Raw genomic sequence first — 23,115 nt, 5'->3', positions numbered from 1 at the left:
TAACACGCCAGGGGTACCCCATTCAACCACCTGGGGCACACATCCCAGTTGCTCTGTGGGCAAAGCGCCCTAGCCCCTACGACAAGCTTAGCGCTGCTGCAGGCCTATTCTTTTAACACCCGGACCTGCACGGGGCACATATAAGATGAATTATACTATTTGTTTACAGTAGTGATATCGTAATGATTGACAGTGGAGTTAAAAACATTACACCACTCTGTAGATTTACAGATCGAAATTATCCATCTGAGTTAATACATCTGTCTTGCAGGTATGTGAATCAGTTAATGTGAAAAAATATTTATGTTTTGTATTATTGTACATGTGGGACACAATAAGAGTCTACCTATCAACAATGGTAAATGTACATACATGTTTTATTACATAAGAAAAACACGCCAGTATGAAGAACCTAAATCTGCAAGGTCTTGCATGTAATTTACATTGACAGAATATTGTTTGATGAGCGTTTGCTCATGAAAACCCTCATTTTATTTCCTTTTATAGTAAACCTATTTCAGAATCAACTGGACAGTATCTAAGGGATAAAGCAGACAGAGACAAAGAGATATATATCGATCGATAGATGTGAAAGTCGAAAAAGTGGCCTTGGTTTTTTTTTATTTTTTTTAAATCACCACAATTAGAGTTATCCCCTTTGGTAATCAGCTTTTCTTACGCTGTAAAGGTTGAGAATAAGAAGAGACTTTTACCTGGATGATTGGAGAGTTCAGAAAGCCTGATTCAGGGGTGTTTGAAGGGAAGGTGCCTTTCCTTTATCCGACAAACAACAAAGCGTTTATATCAAACAGGGTTTTACGCAGCTTTGGCAGGTCTGTTATTTTATCAGCATAGCATGGGCGTACAGGTTCCCATACTTCCGCAATATATTTAAGTTTCTTGAAAGAAAAAGATTTTGACCATGAACTAAGCACACTGTATATTATAAACTCATCCTAGAAGGACAACCTAGGTGTGGTAAATAAGAATGTAAGAATAATAAATATATGTGGCACATGAAATTAAGTTAATAAATTACTTATCGTTATTATTATTATATTTTAATGATTATTTTTGGTACTTTTCGGAGATATTTTTATTTATAGTGCACAATTATAGTAAAAGAGATTACTCTTGTTAGATTTTAGATGTTTGGTTGTAGAGAGAAAGCAATCAGATTGTCGCTTAGTTTGACGCTATCCTCTTTAGATACTGTGAAAACAAAATTGTTCGTGGGATACCAAAAGTCGTGGTTTTTTGTGGGTAGGCCCAAAACGAAATTTGGTTCCCAATGGAAAGAAGATTTCCATGGATGTGTATATTAACCATCTCAAAACCACGAATTCAAGAATACAAGAGTTAACGTACCTTTCTGACCTTTTAAGATATTTTGTTACGAATCAGCACTAGATCAATTGTCTATATTCTATGTTGTAATTGGAGATTATTCACATACATACTCACATAGAAAGCATTACGCATTAAAATTGTTGTAAAGCTTTACCTAGTGGTCTTTTAGGTCATTGTTGGCTTTTACCCAGTTATATGAAGTTTTAAATAAGCAAATTAATCTACAATTTTGAAACCATCATGTATGAGCTACCTACCCTTATATGTATATTTGCGTTTTGTTTTCTGCTTTTGTTTTCTATTTTGTTTTGTTTTGTTTTTGTTTTTATTTTGTATGTTGATTTATTGTTTGTTTGTTTTATTTAACTTTCACGTCAGTGGTATCGTCAATACTGATACAGAATTATTTCCATTTTCATTACATAAGATGAATAGGCTCCAGGTAAAATTATCTTTCTTATATTTATAACTGATTATTCTCGCTGCTCATTTTCTGCCTTACAAAAGTCGACTCTCTTTTTAATACAACAAATTTGACCATTTTTGTAATATGTACCGTCTGGGGAAGGAATATACATAGGCAGTTCATATACATATCTACAAAATTACCAGAACATCAAAACAGAAGAACATAGGCAAAACGTGCACAGGAAACCGAGATAATTTACATACAAAAACAATAAAATCACATATGTAATAAAAACTAGGAAAAACAAGACAGCACACTAACAATTATAGCACTATCAATATGAATACATACAACCTACGGGAGGACTTGGTGCTGTGGAATGGTTATCATGTCAGGTTCCACCAGCGGCATCTGACACATTGCTATAAAGTAAAAACCTGTAAACGCCATATTCGGTGGGTTGTGAATTCGGTTAGACGTACAACCTAACTTTATCTGGTCTCATCGGTAAGAAATAATTTACAATAGACCAATTAACTAGTGACGACCGCCACAAAACATTTGCAGTGATGATTGAAACAAAGTTTAAACATACCCGTGTCTTTGAAGCTTTTTTGACAGTACTGTGAATGATCAGGCATTGTACACAAGTTATGATAAAATATAAAAAATATGTCTTCTTATGTTATTTACACGTTTTATTTTGTACGATAAGGAGAGATGAAGAGAGATTTATAGATTATTGTGGCCGGCCTTAATAGTTTCTGATTCAAACGTTTATTTTAAATGAAAACGTTTTTGATGAACTTAATGAAAAGATTAATGACAAAAATAAATTCTAAATATTGAATCGACTGAGACAAATAAAATTAACATGGAAATGAAATATAAAGAAACTTTTTTTAATATAAATAATTGATATTGGACACACTGGGGACACACTTCCTTGATAACGCTGGGCAGTAACATTGACGATATCATATACAATGTTTTCTGTTTTTTGTACATATTGTACACATGATTAAACAGTTCAAGAGGCTAATTCGTAAAGGATATAATAATGATGTTGTTGTTAAATCGTTAAAAACAGCATTTATGGTATTAACATGGATGCGAACATAAGGTCTTTACATCGAAACTAACACACTATATTTGAAAAAATGTTTCAACACGCACTGGGTTGTGTCCTTATTGTATGACTTATGTTCCTTGGTTCTCAACTCCGCATAGGAAGAATTGGGATTGATATCACATACGATGAGGACATAACTTTTTGTAGGTACAAACTGGTCTAGAACTGGCATATTAGTTAAGTTCTTGTAGTCCTTTGTGCTTTTGTTTAATTGAAATTCGGTTCTTTATTTCTGTTTTAACGAGGGACTCGGGCCTTTTTGAACTGTTTTAGGTATGTTTAATTGTTTAGGTATGTATTTTTTTCACAATACGTGGTCAATTTCAAACGGGGGAGGGGTTGTAAACACGCCAAAGTACTTTATAATGTTTGCACCTGTCCCAAGTCAGGAATATCTGGCCTCTGTATGTCTCGCTTCGTCTTTTTCAGTTTATGTTGCTATGGTATATAGAGGTAAGTACTTCGCTGTACCTGTGTATGTTGTTTTTGACCAGCCTACCTTGTGGTGTGATGGTTTTCCCGTCATTCATTGAAGACCCATGGTAGGCCTTGAACTGTCCTTTCGTTCTCCCAGTGGGGTTGTTGTCTTTTAAGTGGAGTCCAAGTTGCTTTGTATGTGTTATTTTAATTATGTTATGTTCTTTGTTGTGTTTGTCTAATCCGTGTCTGGTCTTTGTATCTGGATTGCATTCTTTTGATTTCTGCTGGAATCTTTATTTCCTTAATACTCTCTCACACACGTTCATCATATCCATTCTCCTTGTATTATATGAGACATCAATTAACAATTTAGACAATTGCTTGTCATGTGTTACATATATTTGTATACTCCATTTGTTTACTTGCTTACCTAAGTTCATTGTTTGTCAAGTATACATACAATATCTAGGGTATTTTTGTTTCACTGCAGTTAGTTAATCTATTAAATGTATACGTAGTTATTGAAAAGGTATGTTTTTGGGCACGATTTTCATATGTGTGACCGACATAAAAGAGCAAAATATGTTTAAAAGCAGTTTTTTTTATCTAATGCATTTCATTTAAAATATTTCAACGAAAACATTTCAATTTGAAAATAGATGTTTTTATATACAAACATTTTTTCAATCGGATTTGGTCGACAAACGATTAGCAGTACTCAATGAGATTTAGGATGGTAAGATGATTCTTGGGTAGCACAAAAGACTTACCCGAATTTAACAATTTACTGGTAATGAGAAATTCAAATGCAATAACAATTAAGTTCATTCGCGACAAACTGACACCAGAAGTTCATGCGCTTAAACTTATTATCGAATTCGTAGAATTTGCGAAAAAGATAACATTGATTTGCTTAGATGATTTGGAAGATATTTTATCAGTAGAATGCCAGTACATCAATCCATTATTGTACGGAATAAACATTAAACGAAAGTGTATATGATTTTGCAAAATATATTTTTAAATCAAATAATGAAATTAAAAATAGAAATGCCAATAACTCAAATGTATTTATAAATGTGCAGAACGAATACAGGGTTCGACTCAAATTTCAACTTGGAGTCAATAGTTATATGAAATCGACAATTTCAAAACTTTCAGATTTGTAGTTTATAATTTCTGATGGCTATAAAACAAATCTAATTATTTATAACTCATTTTTGCACTGCATGGCAGTTAAGGGTTTGATGAAACCAAATGAAAATAATTCGTGCACATATTTAACTATGTAAGGTTAACTGAAATGTTATAACCAATAGTGGCAATTTTATATACAACGTATTGTTATCTCAGTTCACTTTCACACTCTCATGTCATTAATCATTAGTACACAATCCTATTTTATCCCTCTGTATAATTATTTTTATTTATTGATTATTTAGCTTTTTAAGTGTGTATGTATTTTTGGTTGTATAAACATCATGTGTATGTGTGTATGACAATTATTTGGACCTTGATCTTCGTGATCAAAGAGTAAAATTCGTTTAAATTAACCTCACTGTATTAATATATAACGTATTCTTGTTTTATGTTTCGTTCATTTTATTGTGCTATTTACCGTATCTTGTTTTGTTTCTACTTAAGCAATCATTTATCTATGTGTACGATACAAATATAACAAAAATAAATAAATACACGGAGACACTGATACTACAACTATTTACAAGACATATGCAAGGTAAACGTACAAACAGGTTATAATGCTAATGGTCATCGTCAAATCTCCGATTCTTTGTCTAGACCACAGTAAGATTATATTTCACAAAGCAATTATCCATGTAAATCAAGTCTTGTCGATGTTATCCAGACTTCTGGCTTTAGATTTGAAGGTAAGGATATTTCCGTTGATTTGGTCAAAGTCTGTCATCATCGGAGTAGTATCAGCCGGTTCAATTGTTACAGTTTGTTGAAGGGAGGCACATGAATTGACCAATTTCTTTTTTCTATTTTTCAGTTCCCCTATATAGTCATATAAAGAAAGAAAATATGATTACCAGTAGTTTTTTTTATCATTGTACCTTTTTTATATCACAACTCATTGTTATGCTAGAACTTGTCGTAACTGCACAGACTTTGAAGCGATAACTACTGAAGTTACTGGTCATCATCATGAACTCATCGATCGTTAAGGTGTATCCATCTGCACCATGAAAACTAATTTGTTCAACATGCCAAAGTTTTCCTTTCCTCTTTCGTTTACCCTTGGCTTTGTTTTTTAATAGCAACTTGGCAGGTGTTTCTAGAAAAACAGAGGACGCTTACCTTTAGGACGCTTACCTTACCGGTGTACCTGGTCCATGCTCCCAGTTTTTAGTGGCGTCCGAGTTGCTGATTTACTTTTGTTACTTTGTATATGTTATATTGGTTATTTTATGTTGTGTGCGTCTGTTTGCCATGACTGGTCTTTGTTAATTTTATGATTTGATTTGTATAAGTGTATTAGAGTGTGCGTTGTTTTTGTCATTATCACGACAGTATTGATTGATTGGAAGTAGGGAGTTATGACTAAGACAAGACTTAATTACTTATTTGTTTTCTAAAAATATTAAATAACATAATATGGAGCCACATTCTACTGTTACCAGAGACTATATAAAACTCAGATTATTCGACCTACCTCTGCAGTTGCGTATTTTATATTCTGGTATCCCACCTGAAATACACAACTGTTCTAGATCCTGCAGGTTTTTCTGTAAAATAAATAATTGGTAAGTTAACAAAATAACCGGACTGATATAATCTATGCAATAGTCAAAAGGAAAAATTAAAGGAAAAAGTCAACAAATTGAATTATCAAGGTAAAAACAGAAAAAAAAAATTAAAACAAGACTTGGTAGCTGCATCTCGATTGAAAACACGGTTAAAACTAGCTTCTAAAGCGCGCTAATCTTCCTGCATCCACAACTTTAACTGCAGCGTCCGATATATTGCAATACAAATGGGCAGCATAAAGTTTCCACCGTACAGATTTGTTAAAACAATAAGTCAGTACAGTACAAAAGATTCATAGACAATATTTTAAAAATCCGTTGCCTTTAATCTTTTTGTTGTCAGAAACAGAAATAAATACAAATTCATAAATGATGGATTATTTGTAGGTTAAGATTTAACTTTTACAAAACATACCTTGCAGCTTGCTGTACAAACACAACAGGTCAAATCAAATGGAATGATTACGAGGAAAAAGGTTTAGATTAGAAGACTTGGGAAGTTAATCTTTAGACAGTGTTTTGCTTCATATACCTCGTATATCTTCACTTCTTTTTTCGCTTCTTTCATCTGCGTTGATATCTGCTTCTTCTGCATATAAAGTAACTTCATCCGGAAGTGTTCGTGGTCAATTATTGCCACTATCAGACCTAACAACGGTTAGAATATCATATAACAATCTACATGTTTTTGCTACGGTTTCATAATGTCGATCATTAGAATGTGAATGAACAAGCGAACACATAATACAATTTTGTTGGTAGTTCATTGTGTGTTCAAAATGTACAATTACATATTTAAACTACACGAAATGGCAGCATTTAGTTGGCATCAATCGTTTGGAATTTCTGTTTGTTTCTTGACGTTTAACGCCCTAACAGCATTATTTCAGCTATATTCAGGCGATGAACATGAAAGGGATGATAAAATAAACATGAAATGATGATGATGAAATAACAAAGGGATGAAACACAAGGATAATGGGGTCGACAAATTTTGATTGCCACAAGATAAAAACTAGGGGTGGGTAGGGTCGGGCGATTTAACCTCCTGTGGCGGAGCTCAAAGATTCCTACTCCTAGCGAATACCACAGCAGGGTTCTTTAACGTGCGAGGAACGTGGCCTCTTTCCCAACACGGTACACCACTATGGTTTGCGGTCAGGTTTTCCGTATTATAGCCTGACAACCCCAGCATGTAACACGCAATGGGTACCCCATTCCTTCACCTAAGGCATACATCCCAGTTGCTCTGTGTATAGCACCCAACTAGGTTTCTGAGCATTATTTAGTCGCCTTTTACGACAAGCTTAGCGCTGCTGCAGGCCTATTCTTTTGACATACACTCGGATCTTCACACTACGAAATAGGTAATATATACGGGTTGAACTAAGAAGATTTGATGATCGGCGTATTGATAATGTACAAAAATGAAGTGAATTTCAAACTAATTAGACGTAGTTTCATCTTACTTTACTTATCAAAAAAACATAGTACGGTTATTAACTTTAACGTTGGACAGTACTTACTGTTAACAACTCTTAGTATCCGCCATGGTACCAGAAAAGCCAGTATAAATACAAACTCTTGAATTGAATATATCGTTATTCCTTTGATAAATACAAGATCGAGTGTGAACGACACAAACACGATGACACAGTCAAAAACCTGGTGATAATGAGAAAGAATTAATAATTGTAATACTGTCAAAGTGCTTTAATTCGTGGAAACCAATTTTCGTGGATTAGGCAAGAAACACAAGTTGTGGATTATTGAATTCGTGGTTTTGAGGTTTTCAATATTCACATCAATGGAGATATTCTTTTCGTGGGGAACCAAATTCCGTGGTTTGATATACCCACGAAAACCACGAATAATAGTACATGTACTTTCAGAGTATATGTCTTGGTCAATCTAGAAAGTTGGTAGCACTGAAAAGCCAATAAATTACCACGAAAGGCAAATACATATCTGAAGTTAAATTTCAACTATATACCAACTATTGTATGATCAATAGTGTTTAATCAAATGTTTGCAATGGTCCACACAGAGACTGTTTTAGACTCAATGAAATACACTTCAGCCACTTGAAATTGTAAATATCAAGTACCATTTCTGCATGCATGATATTTTGAACTATGCTAAATGGTGAAGTTTACTTTATTTACGAAATGCATAATGTAACAATGCTAAAAAAGAAAAGTGTACAAATGCATTAAAATAGAAAGGTGATTGTACTCACTTCAAGTTTATTATCCAGCATATGAGCTCCAAAGCAAAATATCTTGAATAAAGTCTGAAAAACGAAAATTAAATCAAGACACAAAAGATTATTATATAATTAAACTTATTTAAAATAGATTAAAGTAAAATGAATAAGATCGAAGTCATCACTACAAAAGTTTTATGGCCGTCATCATAAACTCTTTGATCGTTTCGGTGTATACATCTGCGCCATGAAAACTGATTTGTTCAACGTGTCGTAGTTGTCCTTTCCTCTTTCGTCTACCCCGGACTTGACTTTCTATGAGCAACTCGGCGGGTGTTTCTAGAAAAGCAGAGGACGCTTACCCTACCGATGCGATTGGTCCATGCTCCCAGTTTTTAGTGTAGTTCGAGTTGCCCATTTGCTTTTGCTACTTTGCAGGTATGATTTTAGTTATTCTTCGTTGTGTATGTCTGTTTTCCGTGTCTGGTCTTTGTCCCTTGATTACATTCTTTTGATTACCGCTATAACCTTGGTTCCCTTGATTATTCTTTGAAAAATAGCTAAATCTGAAATGATGTACATCTTGTCATTGTAAATTTAACTTAAAAAACAAAAAACCAATGCCATATTTCAGTAAAAATATGTACGGAATTGGATCTATATTTACGTTGCTCTCAGGTAGCCTATTACTCAACGGGCCGACATAAGACGTCACCTACCAATCATAAATAACGATTTGAAAATATATTATAGGATTTTACCTGATACTGGGTACACTCGCAAGCGATGAATACATCGCGTACCATTTTGCGCGGTGATCATCGTTATTTGCACAGGACCATAAAGTGCCAGTTAAACCAATTATAACCGTGGTTATTTTTAGTCATATAATAATAAATTTTATCAATGCACATTATTTACCTCTATGACGAGAATCGCCAATATAGTAATGCTAGTCTTATGAAAACCATGGGCAATGTCTTCCTCAATTGTATGCTTTCTTTTTTTCTTCTTCTTTCTGTCAATCGTTATTGTCTTTGAAGTGGAGGGTCTTTCAGTTACCGCATCCCGTTTCTGGCGATATGAGTATGTGCTACCATTTTGTGTAAAATCACTCAATACCATTTGATCACTAGTGTAAGCTTGAGTATCATTCCATTGGATAGTAGAATCGAGAATTTTTGTATACAGTTCTTCTATTTCATCAACGCCTTTAAGTTCTGAAGGATATTTAGTACTCATATCGTTGATGAAGCTATCAGACACTTTTTCAGATTTTTCAAGGATATCTGAAAAATATGAACACTAACATAGACTCAACTTTCCATTTTCAAAATACGGAAAAAAACTGATAACTCCACAGCTGTCATTTTTTGTCCCCCGTCGTCTGTCATAGTTAACTTTTCTTTCGAGTTTCCTCTGAAACTTCTCAATGGATTATTTTCAACTTCAGTAACCAGCATTGTTGTGGTATCATCTGTAACATAGGTGTCAATTATGACGAATAAACGTGCAATGTGGTCTTCATTGCTATTTTATGACGTATGGATTAATGCGCAAATTTCTATATATTTATGTAAGCCAATAAAAGATCAACATGAACTTCCTTCTTCAGCTTAAAAATAACTCAAACGTTGGTTCAAAGTTGCATAACAACTTCTCTTAAAATTTATTCTAATGATTAAGTTGTAAAACGACTCCTAATTGGAGTAACTGTCATTTATCAGTATGAAATGGTAATTAAATGCCATTAAATTTACATATCCAACATGATATGTATATTGTTAGAAGTGCATATCCAATATGTTATGTACATCTTTAGAAGCACATATCTAACACGTTCTTTACATCATTAAGCACATATCCAACACATTTTGTACATCGTTAGAAGCAGATATCCAACACGTTGCGTATACCGTTAGGAGTACATATCTAACATGGAATGTATATCGATAGAAATACTTACTCACAAATGCAATGTATATCGTTAAAATAGTTACCCAAAATGTAAAGTATATCAGCAAGGAACTAACAATGTATATTGTAAGAAAGTAATGTATATCGTTAGAAGTAGTAACCCACAATTTAATGTATATCAGTGAAAGTAATAACCCCAATGTTATGAACACGGTTAGAAGTACATATCCACAATTTAATGGATTCTCTTAGATGTATATACACACAATATATATATATCGTAAGCAATACAAACCCACAATGTTATGTATATCAATAGAAGTACTTACCCTTAATTTAATGTATATCAGAAAAAGTAATTACTCACAATGTAGTGTATATCAATAGAAGTACTTACTCACAGTTTTAAGTACATTTTTGAAGTACTTACCCACAATATTGTGTACATCGTTAGAATTTACCGTCTATCGTTTTAAAATTCAATTTTTTTTCACAAAATATAAAAATATTAAGAAGCGTTATAAGTACATCAGTGGAAAACGTTCCTGAAAATTTGTGTAAATCAGTTGGAGTATTAACCCGCAATGTAGTGTTGAATGTTAAAAGTATATATCCACAATGAAATGTATATCATAAGAAATACTTATATACAATGCAATATATCAGTAGAAATACTTAACCACAATAAGGTGTTGTTAAAAGTATATACCCACAATATCTTGAATATAAGTAGTCTTACATACCCACATTAACATGTGTCAATCCATGTATATATATATATGTGTGTGTGTATCGTTAGAATAAGCTATATATATACCTACCGACAATGTAATGTATATCTAAGATGAGTTCCCCCATTACAAGGATACAATCAATAACATTCAATATAACAATAGCCAACAGCACATGTTTACTGTGCAGGAAACGCTCACCATGATGACGAATTCTGTGCAAGTAAATAACATTGAAAAATATATATTTATATATATCAAATTATAGCCAGTAATCTTATTCTTCGCGTGTGATATAAAAACGTATTTTCTTTTATCATTTAATCCCTATTTCGACGCACTTTTTCCCAGTAATCATTGATGAACATGTATGTGAATGCCAATTAATGATAAAGGACAAGGACCTACGGACATGTAAGTTGACTCCGGTGTTTTTCGCGTTGAAACATACGTACAAATACATGATTAATAGGATTTATTATTTGGAAAGAATGAATAACCAAAATATTATCACGAGTGCCAAAGAACGCCTAGATTTAACGAGTGTTCCGTTCACGGGTTAAATTTTCAAGTGTTCTTGGCACGAGTTATCATATTTTGATTATTCACGATAACCAATTGATTATCCTATTAGTATATAGATTTTCTTCATAATTTATCGATATTTTCTAAGTGAATTTTAAATTATGTAATTGGCTAATTGATATCAAAGCTGTGACGTTATGGCGGGAGAAAGTCAGAGAGTAAAATTACCGAATTTTTTTCACTGTGTGAATAATCGAAATTTATCATACTGGGAATATTCGATACACTGCTATCTACAATTAATAACAAATAATTAGGCATTTAAGTACGTCACGAATTGATGATATGTTTGGTTGATAGCGAAACACCTGGAAAATAGGTGTAAGGACATTAACCTTTAAAAATACAAACTTTCCTGTGATAAAATCTTATCGATTATCGAAAGAAAGAAATGGCATTTTATTAATAACATTTTTTACCAAAAAATTAAAAACATAAAAAATATTCCCGGGTCAGGCTTGAACCGAAAACCTTCGCATTTAAACTAACACAGAGTACGACTGTCTTCGAAAGATCTTTTGGAGACAATCAGTTCAAACTATTATCTGAATATAATAGCGTTAACACATATGATTTTTCAACACTGTATACTTCTATTCCCCATACTCAGTTAAAATCCCGACTTAAAAACATTATACATCGTTGTTTTTTCCAAAAAAGATGGTACACCTAGATACAAATATATAGTCCTTGGTAGAGATTCCTCATACTTTGGAAGAAATAATTCCAAATCATCTTCCAAATATACAGAGGAAGATGTTTATAAAATGCTGGAATTTTTAATTGATAACATATTTGTCCAGTGTGGTGGACGTGTTTTTCAACAAACGGTCGGCATTCCAATGGGAACAAATTGTGCTCCTTTACTTGCTGACCTATTCCATCACTCTTATGAGGCTGACTTTATAGCTGATCTGATCAGAAAGAAAGAACATCGTTTGGCTAGATCCTTCAATCTCTCCACTGTATAGATGACGTATTATATTTAAACAATCCTAATTTCGGGGATTTGATACATCGCATCTACCCAAAAGAACTTGAGATAAAGGATACTACAGACACTGTGAAGTCAGCCTCATATCTTGACCTACACTTAAAAATCGATGGTAAAGGAAAACTATTGATCAAACTTTACAACAAACGTGATAACTTTTCATTCAGAATTGTCAACTTTCCTTTCATCTGTGGCAACATCCCTTCTGCTCCTGCGTATGGAGTGTTCATATCACAACTCATACGTTATGCCAGAGCTTGCCGAAACTACGCGGACTTTTTGTATCGCGCTAGAACTCTAACAAATAGGCTTCTGGGACAGAGTTATGTTGCTACAAGATTGAAGTCATCACTACAGAAGTCTTATGGTCGTCATCATGAACTCGTGGATCGTTATGATGTATCCATCAGCACCATGAAAACTGATTTATTCAACGGGTCATAGTTTTCCTTTCCTCGTTTGTCTACCCCGGACTTGACTTTTTTTTTAGCAACTCGGCGGGTGTTTCTAGAAAAGCAGAGGACGCTTACCCTACCGGTGCACCTGCTCCATGCTCCCAGTTTTTAGTGGAGTCCGAGTTGCTCATTGACTTTTGTTACTTTTTAGGTATGATTTTAGTTACTTTACGTTTCTCGTTGTGTATGTCTGTTTTCCATGTCTGGTCTTTGTCCCTGGATTACATTCTTTTGATTACCGCTATTACCTTGGTTCCCTTGATTACTCTTATTAGTTGACACTACACGATAATCATAGTAGTAATAAGCTACATAACGTTTACTGTTTCAGTGTTTTACATTTTTAGAGATAAAGTTACTTTTTCACCTAAAAGCACATTACCAACCATCTTGTGCATATAATGAATGTGTTTTTTTTAAATCACACGACACAAAAAAATCTTTTGGGAATTCCTGACTCAAAGTATTCTATTTAAGTTGTGTACTGTTAGGCGGTTATCAATTCCATAGAATAGTTAATTTATTTTATCGAAAACATGTAGTTTTTCACAATGTAGAATGAGATGATCTACAAGATCTGCTTTATGTGTTCAGTTGCCATATTTGATTGCACATTAACCGAGAAAAGTTAAGAGAAGATGTATCGTAATTTTTGTATTGATTAAGTTTGTTTTCCGACCATTTATTTTGTATGTAGGCTTCTTCAATGTAGGTTTCAAGAAAGGAGAGCACGTCAAAATTCGCCAGAGTTTCAATCAAGTTATGGGAAGATGTGTCAGTACAGTCCCCATTTAGGTTTTTACCATGGCGTTACTTGAAAAGTTTCGTGTGTGTTGTGTTGACGGACGCCCTACAAATCCTTCCGAAAAAAAGCAATTTAAGTTTGTCCATAAGTCCACAGATATACCATAGTTTAAGGTTACTAATGTATGAGTCTTTTGGGGATCGTTTATCAAAGCATAAAGCAAATCGAGTGAAGTAACGTTGTGTCTGTTTTTGCATTTCATTTTAAGTGTTTTAGCTTGACCCAAGTTTCGCAGGTATACCGTGCAGTCGGTAGTATGAAGGTGGTTTTGGATGTTAGTGACATTCGGTTTAACACCAATATTATAGAGAGAGTGTAGATTGCGTTTGTGTATATTTACATTTTGTAATTGTCAGTGTTAAGTAAACATACCTTCCAACTTTTCCTTTTGGAGGAGCTCTTGTCTCCCTGTATATCTCTTTCTCTAAAGCATTCTCTGTCTGTTTTAATTTCTCAATGTCCTGGGCGTGAACTTTAGCGAACGACAAAGATCCAGCAGCCAATGCCTTGAATTAAAACTTCCAAATAAGTACCAATCAATATAAAAGTTAGACACCGCCATTCAAGTTGCAAAAAATACCAACCGAAAAAAATGGTGTTTTTTTGTCCTTTAATGCTATATTTTACGTAATAATAGTATTTTCTTATATGGGTCTTTTTAACCATACATAAATTTTACACTTAAATCAATAAAATCTAGAATGCTGTCAATTTCATAAAAAATATTATTGTTATCTCCATCGTGTAACAACTAAATGTCAGACTAGGACAAAGTTATGTGGTGTGGATCTGTCTTGAAATGCATCAATCAAATGTCTGATTTTTATAAAGTTTGCTACTGTAATATTATATGTGTATTTAAATACATAATTCAGCATATTACTATAACATTTAAATATTTCTAAGGAGTGATTAGTTATAAAAGACAAATATATCTTTACATTTATAACAAGTGTGGACACAGACTGATATTGCCCGAGGAGAAAGTATGGACCCAGACTGGTATTGCCCAATGAACAAATTTGAACATACACACGTTTTGTCTTGGTTACTCTAACCAATGGAAACAAGATTCAAGCAAAAATCAAAGGAATGTAATCCAGGGACAAAGACCAGACTTGGAAAACAGATAAACACAACAATGGACATAAATTAACTAAAATAACATATGCAAAGTAAGAAAAGTAAATGAGAAACTTAAAACTGAGAGCATGGCCCATGTGCACCAGTAGGGTAAACGTGTTTGCATCGTCCAGAAAACTCCTCCATTTACTTAAACCAATAATTGAATTATGCACATGTTTACAAATACATATTAACATGTCTTACTAAATATCTTCTGATAACAATAAATGCGTTGAACTTGCTATGACATGTTTCTGTAGGTTAGATTGGTAAAATGTTTGGCTCTCAGTTACATAGATGGCCATAATTTTAAAATAGTTGGGGTCATAAACTAAAAAAATAAATAGGAACAATCATTAATTGGTAGTTGATAAAATCATATCAAAATTTCATAACAATTGATCAACCATAACCATTAAATCGTCGCACGAACGGACGCTGCAGATGATGACGTCGCTGTCGGCACCAATTTTGGTGACACCATTATATCAAACACACACACAGATATATATATAGATGGGTCTGAAAAATTCCACACGTTGTTAGAACTGTCAAATTTGTGATGCAAATTTTTAGTCGTTCCCTCCGCGGCCTTAGGTTAGAGCCCTAGATTAATCCTACGAGGAGGAATGACCCGGCCAGCGAAAGCTATATTTTTATATAGCCTAGCTGGCCGAGTGGTCTAAGGCGCTGAACTTTTGTATTATAGGTAAAGATGTTTCCAACACTGCTGCAAGTGTTAAAGATATTATTGACTTAGTTGAATTAGGTGATGTAGAATGTTACTTGTTGAAACTTGACCAGGGAAAAAGCATTTGACAGGGTTGGACATGAATATTTATTTTCTGTCTTGCAGAAATTTGAATTTGGGGAGAAATTTATTTCTTGGATAAAAATATTTTGTCCAAATATTTTCAATTAAAGAACTATGTAAAATAAGGATGTCTTATATCAGCTTTATTATATGTAGTAGTAGCTGAGTACTATGATTAAAAGGAATAGTAGTATTAAAGGTTTACTGATACAAATGTAGTAGAAAGGATTGTTTCACATGCTGATGACACCACTTTAATTTTGTCTGACAAAAATTTAGTAGATGAAGCCTTTAGAGCTTTACATTTTGTATGAACAAGCATCTGGGGCAAAATTAAATAAGGGTAAATCAGAAATTTTAGCATTGGGAACTGGAACTATTTCAAAAAATGAATTAGATGTTTGAGTATTAGAGAGTGTGATGGGTTTTACAGCTTTTGGGCATATGGATTGGCAAAGATAAATCACTTCGTGATAGTTTGAATTGGGATTGCAAAGTACTGAACAATCTATTTTGAAGTTACTGAATTTTTGGAAAATGAAACACTTATCAATACATAGTAGATTAACTGTAATAAATACTCTATTAATGAGCAAACTTTGGTATACTCTTATGGTTGTTAATATAACAGAAAAAAAAACATTATTTAGAAATTAAGAAGATATGTATTGATTTTTTTTTTTTTTTTTTTTTTTTTTGTGGAATAATATATCTCTAGTTGCATATGATGCAATAACAAATAAGGTGTTTGATGGTGGTTTAAATTTTCCTGATATTTTTCATAAGAGGTATGCTTTTAGACTAAAGTTTTTAAGTAGGCTATTAGATGTGGATTATAATGCTGTTTGGAAAGTTACATGTCTTCATTTATTTCCTAAATTACATCAAATGAATCTTGGTGTTAAAATACTGTTTTGTAATTTTAATTATGGACAACTAGGATGTTTGCCTGATTTATATAAATGTATATTGAAAAATATGGTGGAAGATACGTCATTGTATGGAAATAGAAATTAATGTGACTAAGGTTTTGATGTTCCCCTCTTTTATAATCCAATGATTGTGAATGGTGATATTATATCTGAGAACATTTATAGAAGAAGGAATTATCAAGAGTAAGGACTTATCTTAAGAATGCAGGAAAGGTTTTATGAAGGACACATATATTCAAGATATTGTATCTCAAAAGTTCCCTGATGTTTCCGTTGATAGTATTGAAATGTATTAATCAATGTATTCCACAAGATTATACAGTTTTAGTTGAAGAAAGTGCAAACACTTGTAAAGCAACTGTTTTAAATATAATTTACAATGTTAATGGTAGGAAGTATGCTTTACCTAATATAACAAGATCATTTTATGAGATACTGTTAAAGACCTTAACAGGGGAACCTAATTCTGTACAATACTGGTGTGAAATATTTTCAGATTTTGATGTTCAAACAGTTCAAAAAGTTTTGAACTTTTCATGTTTACAAAGTGATTAGATTGAGTCATCATTCAAAATTTTCCATAGAGTTTTCTTCACTAAGGAGAGACTGTTGAGATGTCATAATACTGCTGATTTTATGTGTCTAGTTTGCGAAGATGTACATGAGGACTTGATTATTGTGTGTAGATGTTTGACTCAGTTCAATGACTTTTGTTAAAGATTTTTTACATAACACTGTGTGTAAAAGTTCTAAAAGCTTTGTCAACACACCAGATTTCAATTATATATATTACTTTGGTCTAGTCAAGAAGAATAAAAATATAAATGTATATTTTGTAAATACAGTTTTATGTGCTAGAAGACTCTGTGTTGTAAAGATAAGTATCTCTGTGAGGGATGATAAATTGATAGACATAGTGTCATATTTTAAAAATGTTCTGTGAATTATGCATAGTTGTATTATAAATAGAAGTAGTGCATGTACTTATTTGAAAAGTATTATTTAATAAAAAAAAAACCCTGTATTAAGGATAAGGAATGATGAAGTACATATTGACTTTTAATTGAGATCTGAGTGTTAATAGTTGTTACAATTCTATCCAACACTGTGATATTATGAATTAACGGGAGACTAGCCCAATAATTCTTTTATGGATGTATTTTTGTGAATAAAAATTAAAAAAAAAGACGCTGGACATTTTGCAGGCGGTGTTGCCATAGATGTCACAGCGGTACGAGTTCGAGTCCCGCGGAGGGAACGACTAAAAATTTGCATTGTTCAGACCCTTCTATAAGTTTCTATTATTTTCCCTGTATCAATTTGATCCGATGGAGCAGTGTAGCGAATAGAGTCGTCACATTCTGAGACGTTTGTATAATATTGAATTGTTGTTACTTGCATCATTAATTTGATCCTCTATCCTATATAATAACACCTAGATGAACTATCCCGTACTACCATACATCATGTACTAAGTTATAGCCCTAGATTAATCCTACGAGGAAGAATGACCCGTCCAGCGAAAGCTATATTTTTATATACCTTGGTGGACGAGTGGTCTAGGGCGCTGGACTTTGTGCAGGCGGTGTTGCCATAGATGTCACAGTGGTACGAGTTCGAGTCCCGCGGAGGGAACGACCAAAAATTTGCATCTCAATTTGACAGTTCTAACATCGTTGGGAATTTTTCAGACCTTTCTATACGTTTACATATCTTCCCTGTATCAATTTGATCCGATGGAGCAGTGTAGTGAATAGAGTCGTCACATTCTGAGACGTTTATATATATATAGGCAAATTAGCGATTTGAACATGCTCCATTTTCAATTCCCTAAAATGCCTCTCAATTACTCTTCCTGAGGATCAAATTAGTAGTGTATGATTTGCTAAGGATTTACATCTATAATGTCTTTGTTTTTACATTAGACAAAGTTAAACAGTTCTCTAGAAAGTGAGTACAACTGCATAATGGAAAAAAATCCAACTTACAGTCATGTACTAAATAAAAAAAAAACATTCGAAATTCTTATGATACAAAAATACAATACCGCTATATAAAGGACTTTAAGGCTAAATCCATCGATACTGACTCAAAATTATTTAATTCATTTCAAAATCAATATTTCAACTAAATCTTATATCAAGCAATTTCATCATCTTCTAAATAGTCACATATATTTGTAGCCTGAAAATGTTTACCTGAACAAAAACTGTATACTTGTTTTGCAGCTGTATAAAATATATCAAGAGGCACTGCCAGTATCATTTGGTTTCAGAACCAACAAAACGTACATGTGCATTCAGCACTTCACAACACTGTCATTTAACTTTCTTTAGAATGTTTAGTTGTATATATTGATGAAAGAGGTTGGAATTTCGTTCTTTCATACCCCAAGCCAAGTCAGACAATCTCTAGCACACTACTGGAGTAATAAATAGACCATCTTAGGCCTAAACAAATGTTTCCAGTCACCCTTCTGACCTTCCTTCAGACCCCCTACTCATAGGTTTTTTATTTGACATTTTGAAGAAAAAAAAATAACGTAAAAATTCTGCCGATTATCTTTCAGAAGAAAAAAGTAAATTGAAAACGCACATGCCATGAGTGTGCTCTTGGTCGTGGATAATCCTTTTTTGGAATTCGGCGCTTTAGATATTTTTATGTTTTAACATCTCTGTCAAAACAAAAAAAAAAATACTCATTCGCCGAATCCCAAAAGGGATTAGGCTGTGGGCTAAGTCTATTACATGGTTAGTCTTTGCATGTTTGGTTTTCATTGTATCTTTATGACTTATTTCATTTCAAAAATATCAAAAGAAAATAAAATCCCCGCCTACCGACCCTACAAAATCTTAGAATAGTGCTCTGAAGCATAATATTATTTTTTTAGGCTTTGGAAATTTCTCATCAATTGACTGACATGCACCAATTTCTGTCTTACATACACTGGAAAGTGTTGATTTTATAGAGTATTTTGCTGGGTCAAAGGTTCAGTAAATGTTGCCGTAGGCTATACAACGCTGTATATAGTGTGCATATTACAAATTGAATCACTAGGTCACCGATCGACATCAAATCACGCGATAATGCAGTAATTTTAACAAATGAACGTAGTCACATGACAACCAATTTCCCCGAATACACAATGACCCACATTCACGGGTTTGACTATGCCAGGGAACTGTGTAAACGCTTCGATGCTTTATACCGTTTGTGAGAGACCCCAAACGATAGCCAAGGACGTCAAGAAACACCTCAGTCCATCAAGTATTACACATACGAGTGTAAACTGGGTATATAAGTATTGAGTATATATGTTAGCACGGAAACGAAAATTAAACCAAGTATAGGAACAGTCAGCTGATTGTCAGTGTCACACATATCGTGCAAATGATTGGCTAACACTGTAACACGAAAGATTTTGGGGGATTTTAGTGGTTTATATCCACTAAGACAGAAGACAGTCGAATTATCTCCTTGAAGCAACTTTGTTCTAGCTTTATAATGCACGGAATGAAGAATGTAACGGATATACGGAAAGAGCTATTATTTTCAACTTTATTGTTGTAGTGTTATTTAATAAAACAGTGGATGGTTAAGGTTTTATAAAACTAGTTTAACCCTACAGCAGATTTTATGCACCTCTCCACAGTCAGATGTTGGTAATAAATGTGTCTTTGTTGTGCTGTTCTATTACTTCCAGTTTAGTCTGAGAAATCATCATCGTTATGTCGACGTTGATTATATTACTTTTGATGTTGGGGCCTCTCAATGTTTATTTAAAGGTGTGTGTATACTTGATGAGGACAGTCATTTTATAGAGTATTTTGCTGGGTCAAAGGTTCAGTAAATGTTGCTCTTATAGTCTTAGAGCAGACAGATTGGAATGAATAATTATAATCCACATTGAAAATCTAACAAATTCTATAGTATTTAAATACAATAGACTCTGTTAGATTTTCAATGTGGATTATCTCCTAAGAGCAGACAAATTGGAATGAATGATTATACATTGCATTGTATAGACCTATAAAGCAACTTTATATATATATTTTATCTGCAACAGGCAACGGTTATATGAAAAGGTACATACTAATTTCTGTTTATTTTAACATTTTAAACAAAATATCATAAATGAAAATATGTAGGCTTTCCAACCATGAATCACATTTTGCATGATTCTTATCTGGAGTTCTTCAATGTACATTTTTGTACTTATGTTGTGTCGTATTTATTTTTCGTTTGCATTTGATTTAGTTATTTATGTGCGTTGAATATAAACAAAATGTACATGTAATACATTGCACATTGTCCAAACTGACAAAAGCATTGTTGTCTTGTTGAAATTGGCTAATAAATCCTTTATTATTTTTTATGTATTAATATTTGGACTGAATCACTGTTTTAAATGCTTAATATAATAGAACGACTTGGCAGTATCCGTGTGGCGCCGGGTCTGTTGCACTCAACGCATCAGTTAAAATACATGGGTGGGGAAATATTTGTCATTTCATGCATGGATGGTTTCAGATTTAAGTCATTTTAATGGTACCCCGATCATGATTGCAATTTTTGTGGTTTAACCATTATTAAACAAATAATGTTTTGTACACACATCTACTTAATATGATGTTGTGGTTAATAGAATGTCCACCTCCTACTAAGTACATTTTTCATTCTGAAATTCAACATTTTACCAAAGGAAATGTTTTATTTTAATATACATATGTATTTATATGTGATAAATCATAATGGTACGTCTTGGTTTTCGCAGGATAGTAAGTGGTTGGATGAAGTGTATACTGATTGGTCATACATTTTTCTTTCACTCTCTGCTGTACATTGGTATTTATTTTACATTGCTCTCTAGTTATCTCAATAGTCAAATCAATTTAGTCATTTCTTACGTTTGATAATTGAATAGTAGTAGCTAGTAACTTTAACGAAGAGTGTGGTCATATATATTTATAAAAGTACGATTCTTTACTGTAATCCCGTCCGTGCAAGATACGACAGGCTAGTCAAGGACGTTAAAAACCCCTCACTCACTCTGCACTGTGATGCCATGTTAAACTGTCCTTAATTTGACATATGTATTAACCAATGCCATGAAACAAAATATTGAATGTAGTCAATTGCAAGTCAGTTTTGTTGTAAACCTCATTGTGTGATAATTCTTTTCTACAGTACTATAAAGTGAATTTAAAAGATCTCTCGGTGTTTGCGATTCATTTTGAAATGTTTTTTTCTTACTATTCAATATATGATATTATCGGATTACTTTATTGTTATGATAAATTTTCTCTCATTTTTTTTCCATGAAAAGCTCCCGTTTTGTATTATTTTATAGACAACAAGGGGTCGTAACATTTATCCAGTAATCGCTTTAGGAAACACACCAATAAAGGCGCGTTATAAAGTGTAAATTAATGTCCATTCAAAGATAAGATTAAAATCAGATTCCATTTAAATACATTAAGGTATAACCTAATTGATTTCGTTTTTGTTTGATACATTACCACAAAAATAAACAAATTGTCACAACTGTACTGAGTCAGAGAATATCACATTCCGCAAAAATATCAGTTAGTTTGATAATGATTTGAAGATGAAAAAATTGTCTACTTTCAAAATATTTAAATTTTTAATACGAATGTCTCTCAATACGTTACCGTCAGAAATAAGTTTTGCTAAAACACCTCTCCAAATATTTGATATCATCCTAGCATTTGCAACAATGTTATTATACCCCCACTTGCAAAGTTTTATATGTATTTACTGAAGATGTGAAAGAGTAATCAAGGGAACCAATATTCTAGCGGAAACAAAAGAATGTAATCCAAGGACAAAAACCAGAAGCGAAAGACAGACGGACATAACAAAGAACAAAAAATAACCAAAATAACACGTACAAAGTAACAAAATTAAATCAGCAACTCGGACGCCACTAAAAACTTGGAGCATGGACCAGGTGCACCGGTAGGGTAAAGGTCCTTTGCTTTTAAAGTAGACAATTAATGACCGTAGCTAACTTGTTTACCTCTAGGGAATGTGATGATCTATGCAACTCGTTTGTTTGTTTTTTTTAGGGGGGTAGTTCTCTGGCTTTCGATAGCTAATGACATACATGTACATTGTAGTTATTTGCAATTCGTATTCGGTGGCAAAAATCAATCAGAGAAAACTCGTTCTAGGTCTGTACGTCTGTTGCAATATAACAGTCTAAGAAATGAAATAAGTATAGTACGTACCGCTATAACTCCAGAAGTCATCGTGTCAGAAATGTCTTATCCTGTTTTACATGTGTACATGTAGGTGTATTTAAAGCGTCACACCACAGCAATTTACAAGCTATCTTCGTATTATAGATTTAAAACTGCAAAATCGTCACCAAGTAAAATTATTTAAACGGGTATTAATGAATAAAATTATTGAAATGACACAATTCAAAGGAGTGATTAATTTCAAT

At 33.1% G+C, this 23,115-nt stretch overlaps 1 protein-coding gene across 1 annotated transcript; it reads right to left on the bottom strand.

Annotated features, from left to right (window-relative positions):
* Positions 1-5,013: 5,013 nt before the first annotated feature.
* LOC148609052 (uncharacterized) lies at positions 5,014-23,036 on the bottom strand. The gene is made up of 9 exons (XM_088541681.1): positions 22,898-23,036; positions 14,148-14,281; positions 11,027-11,151; positions 9,210-9,577; positions 8,322-8,375; positions 7,609-7,747; positions 6,615-6,730; positions 5,989-6,061; positions 5,014-5,330 (listed from the first exon to the last, which is right to left on the bottom strand). Exons 1-9 carry the CDS (start codon positions 22,916-22,918, stop codon positions 5,155-5,157), a joined length of 1,206 nt encoding a protein of 401 aa, XP_088397807.1. The 5' UTR covers positions 22,919-23,036; the 3' UTR covers positions 5,014-5,154.
* Positions 23,037-23,115: the final 79 nt, after the last annotated feature.

This window comes from Perna viridis, chromosome 8 (genome assembly GCF_037379345.1).
Source record: "Perna viridis isolate PV_CMFRI_1.1 ecotype Kerala chromosome 8, ASM3737934v1, whole genome shotgun sequence".
Classification (NCBI taxonomy): domain Eukaryota; kingdom Metazoa; phylum Mollusca; class Bivalvia; order Mytilida; family Mytilidae; genus Perna; species Perna viridis.
Note: the sequence above shows the minus strand (reverse complement) of the source record. Positions and strands in the feature narration are given on the sequence as shown.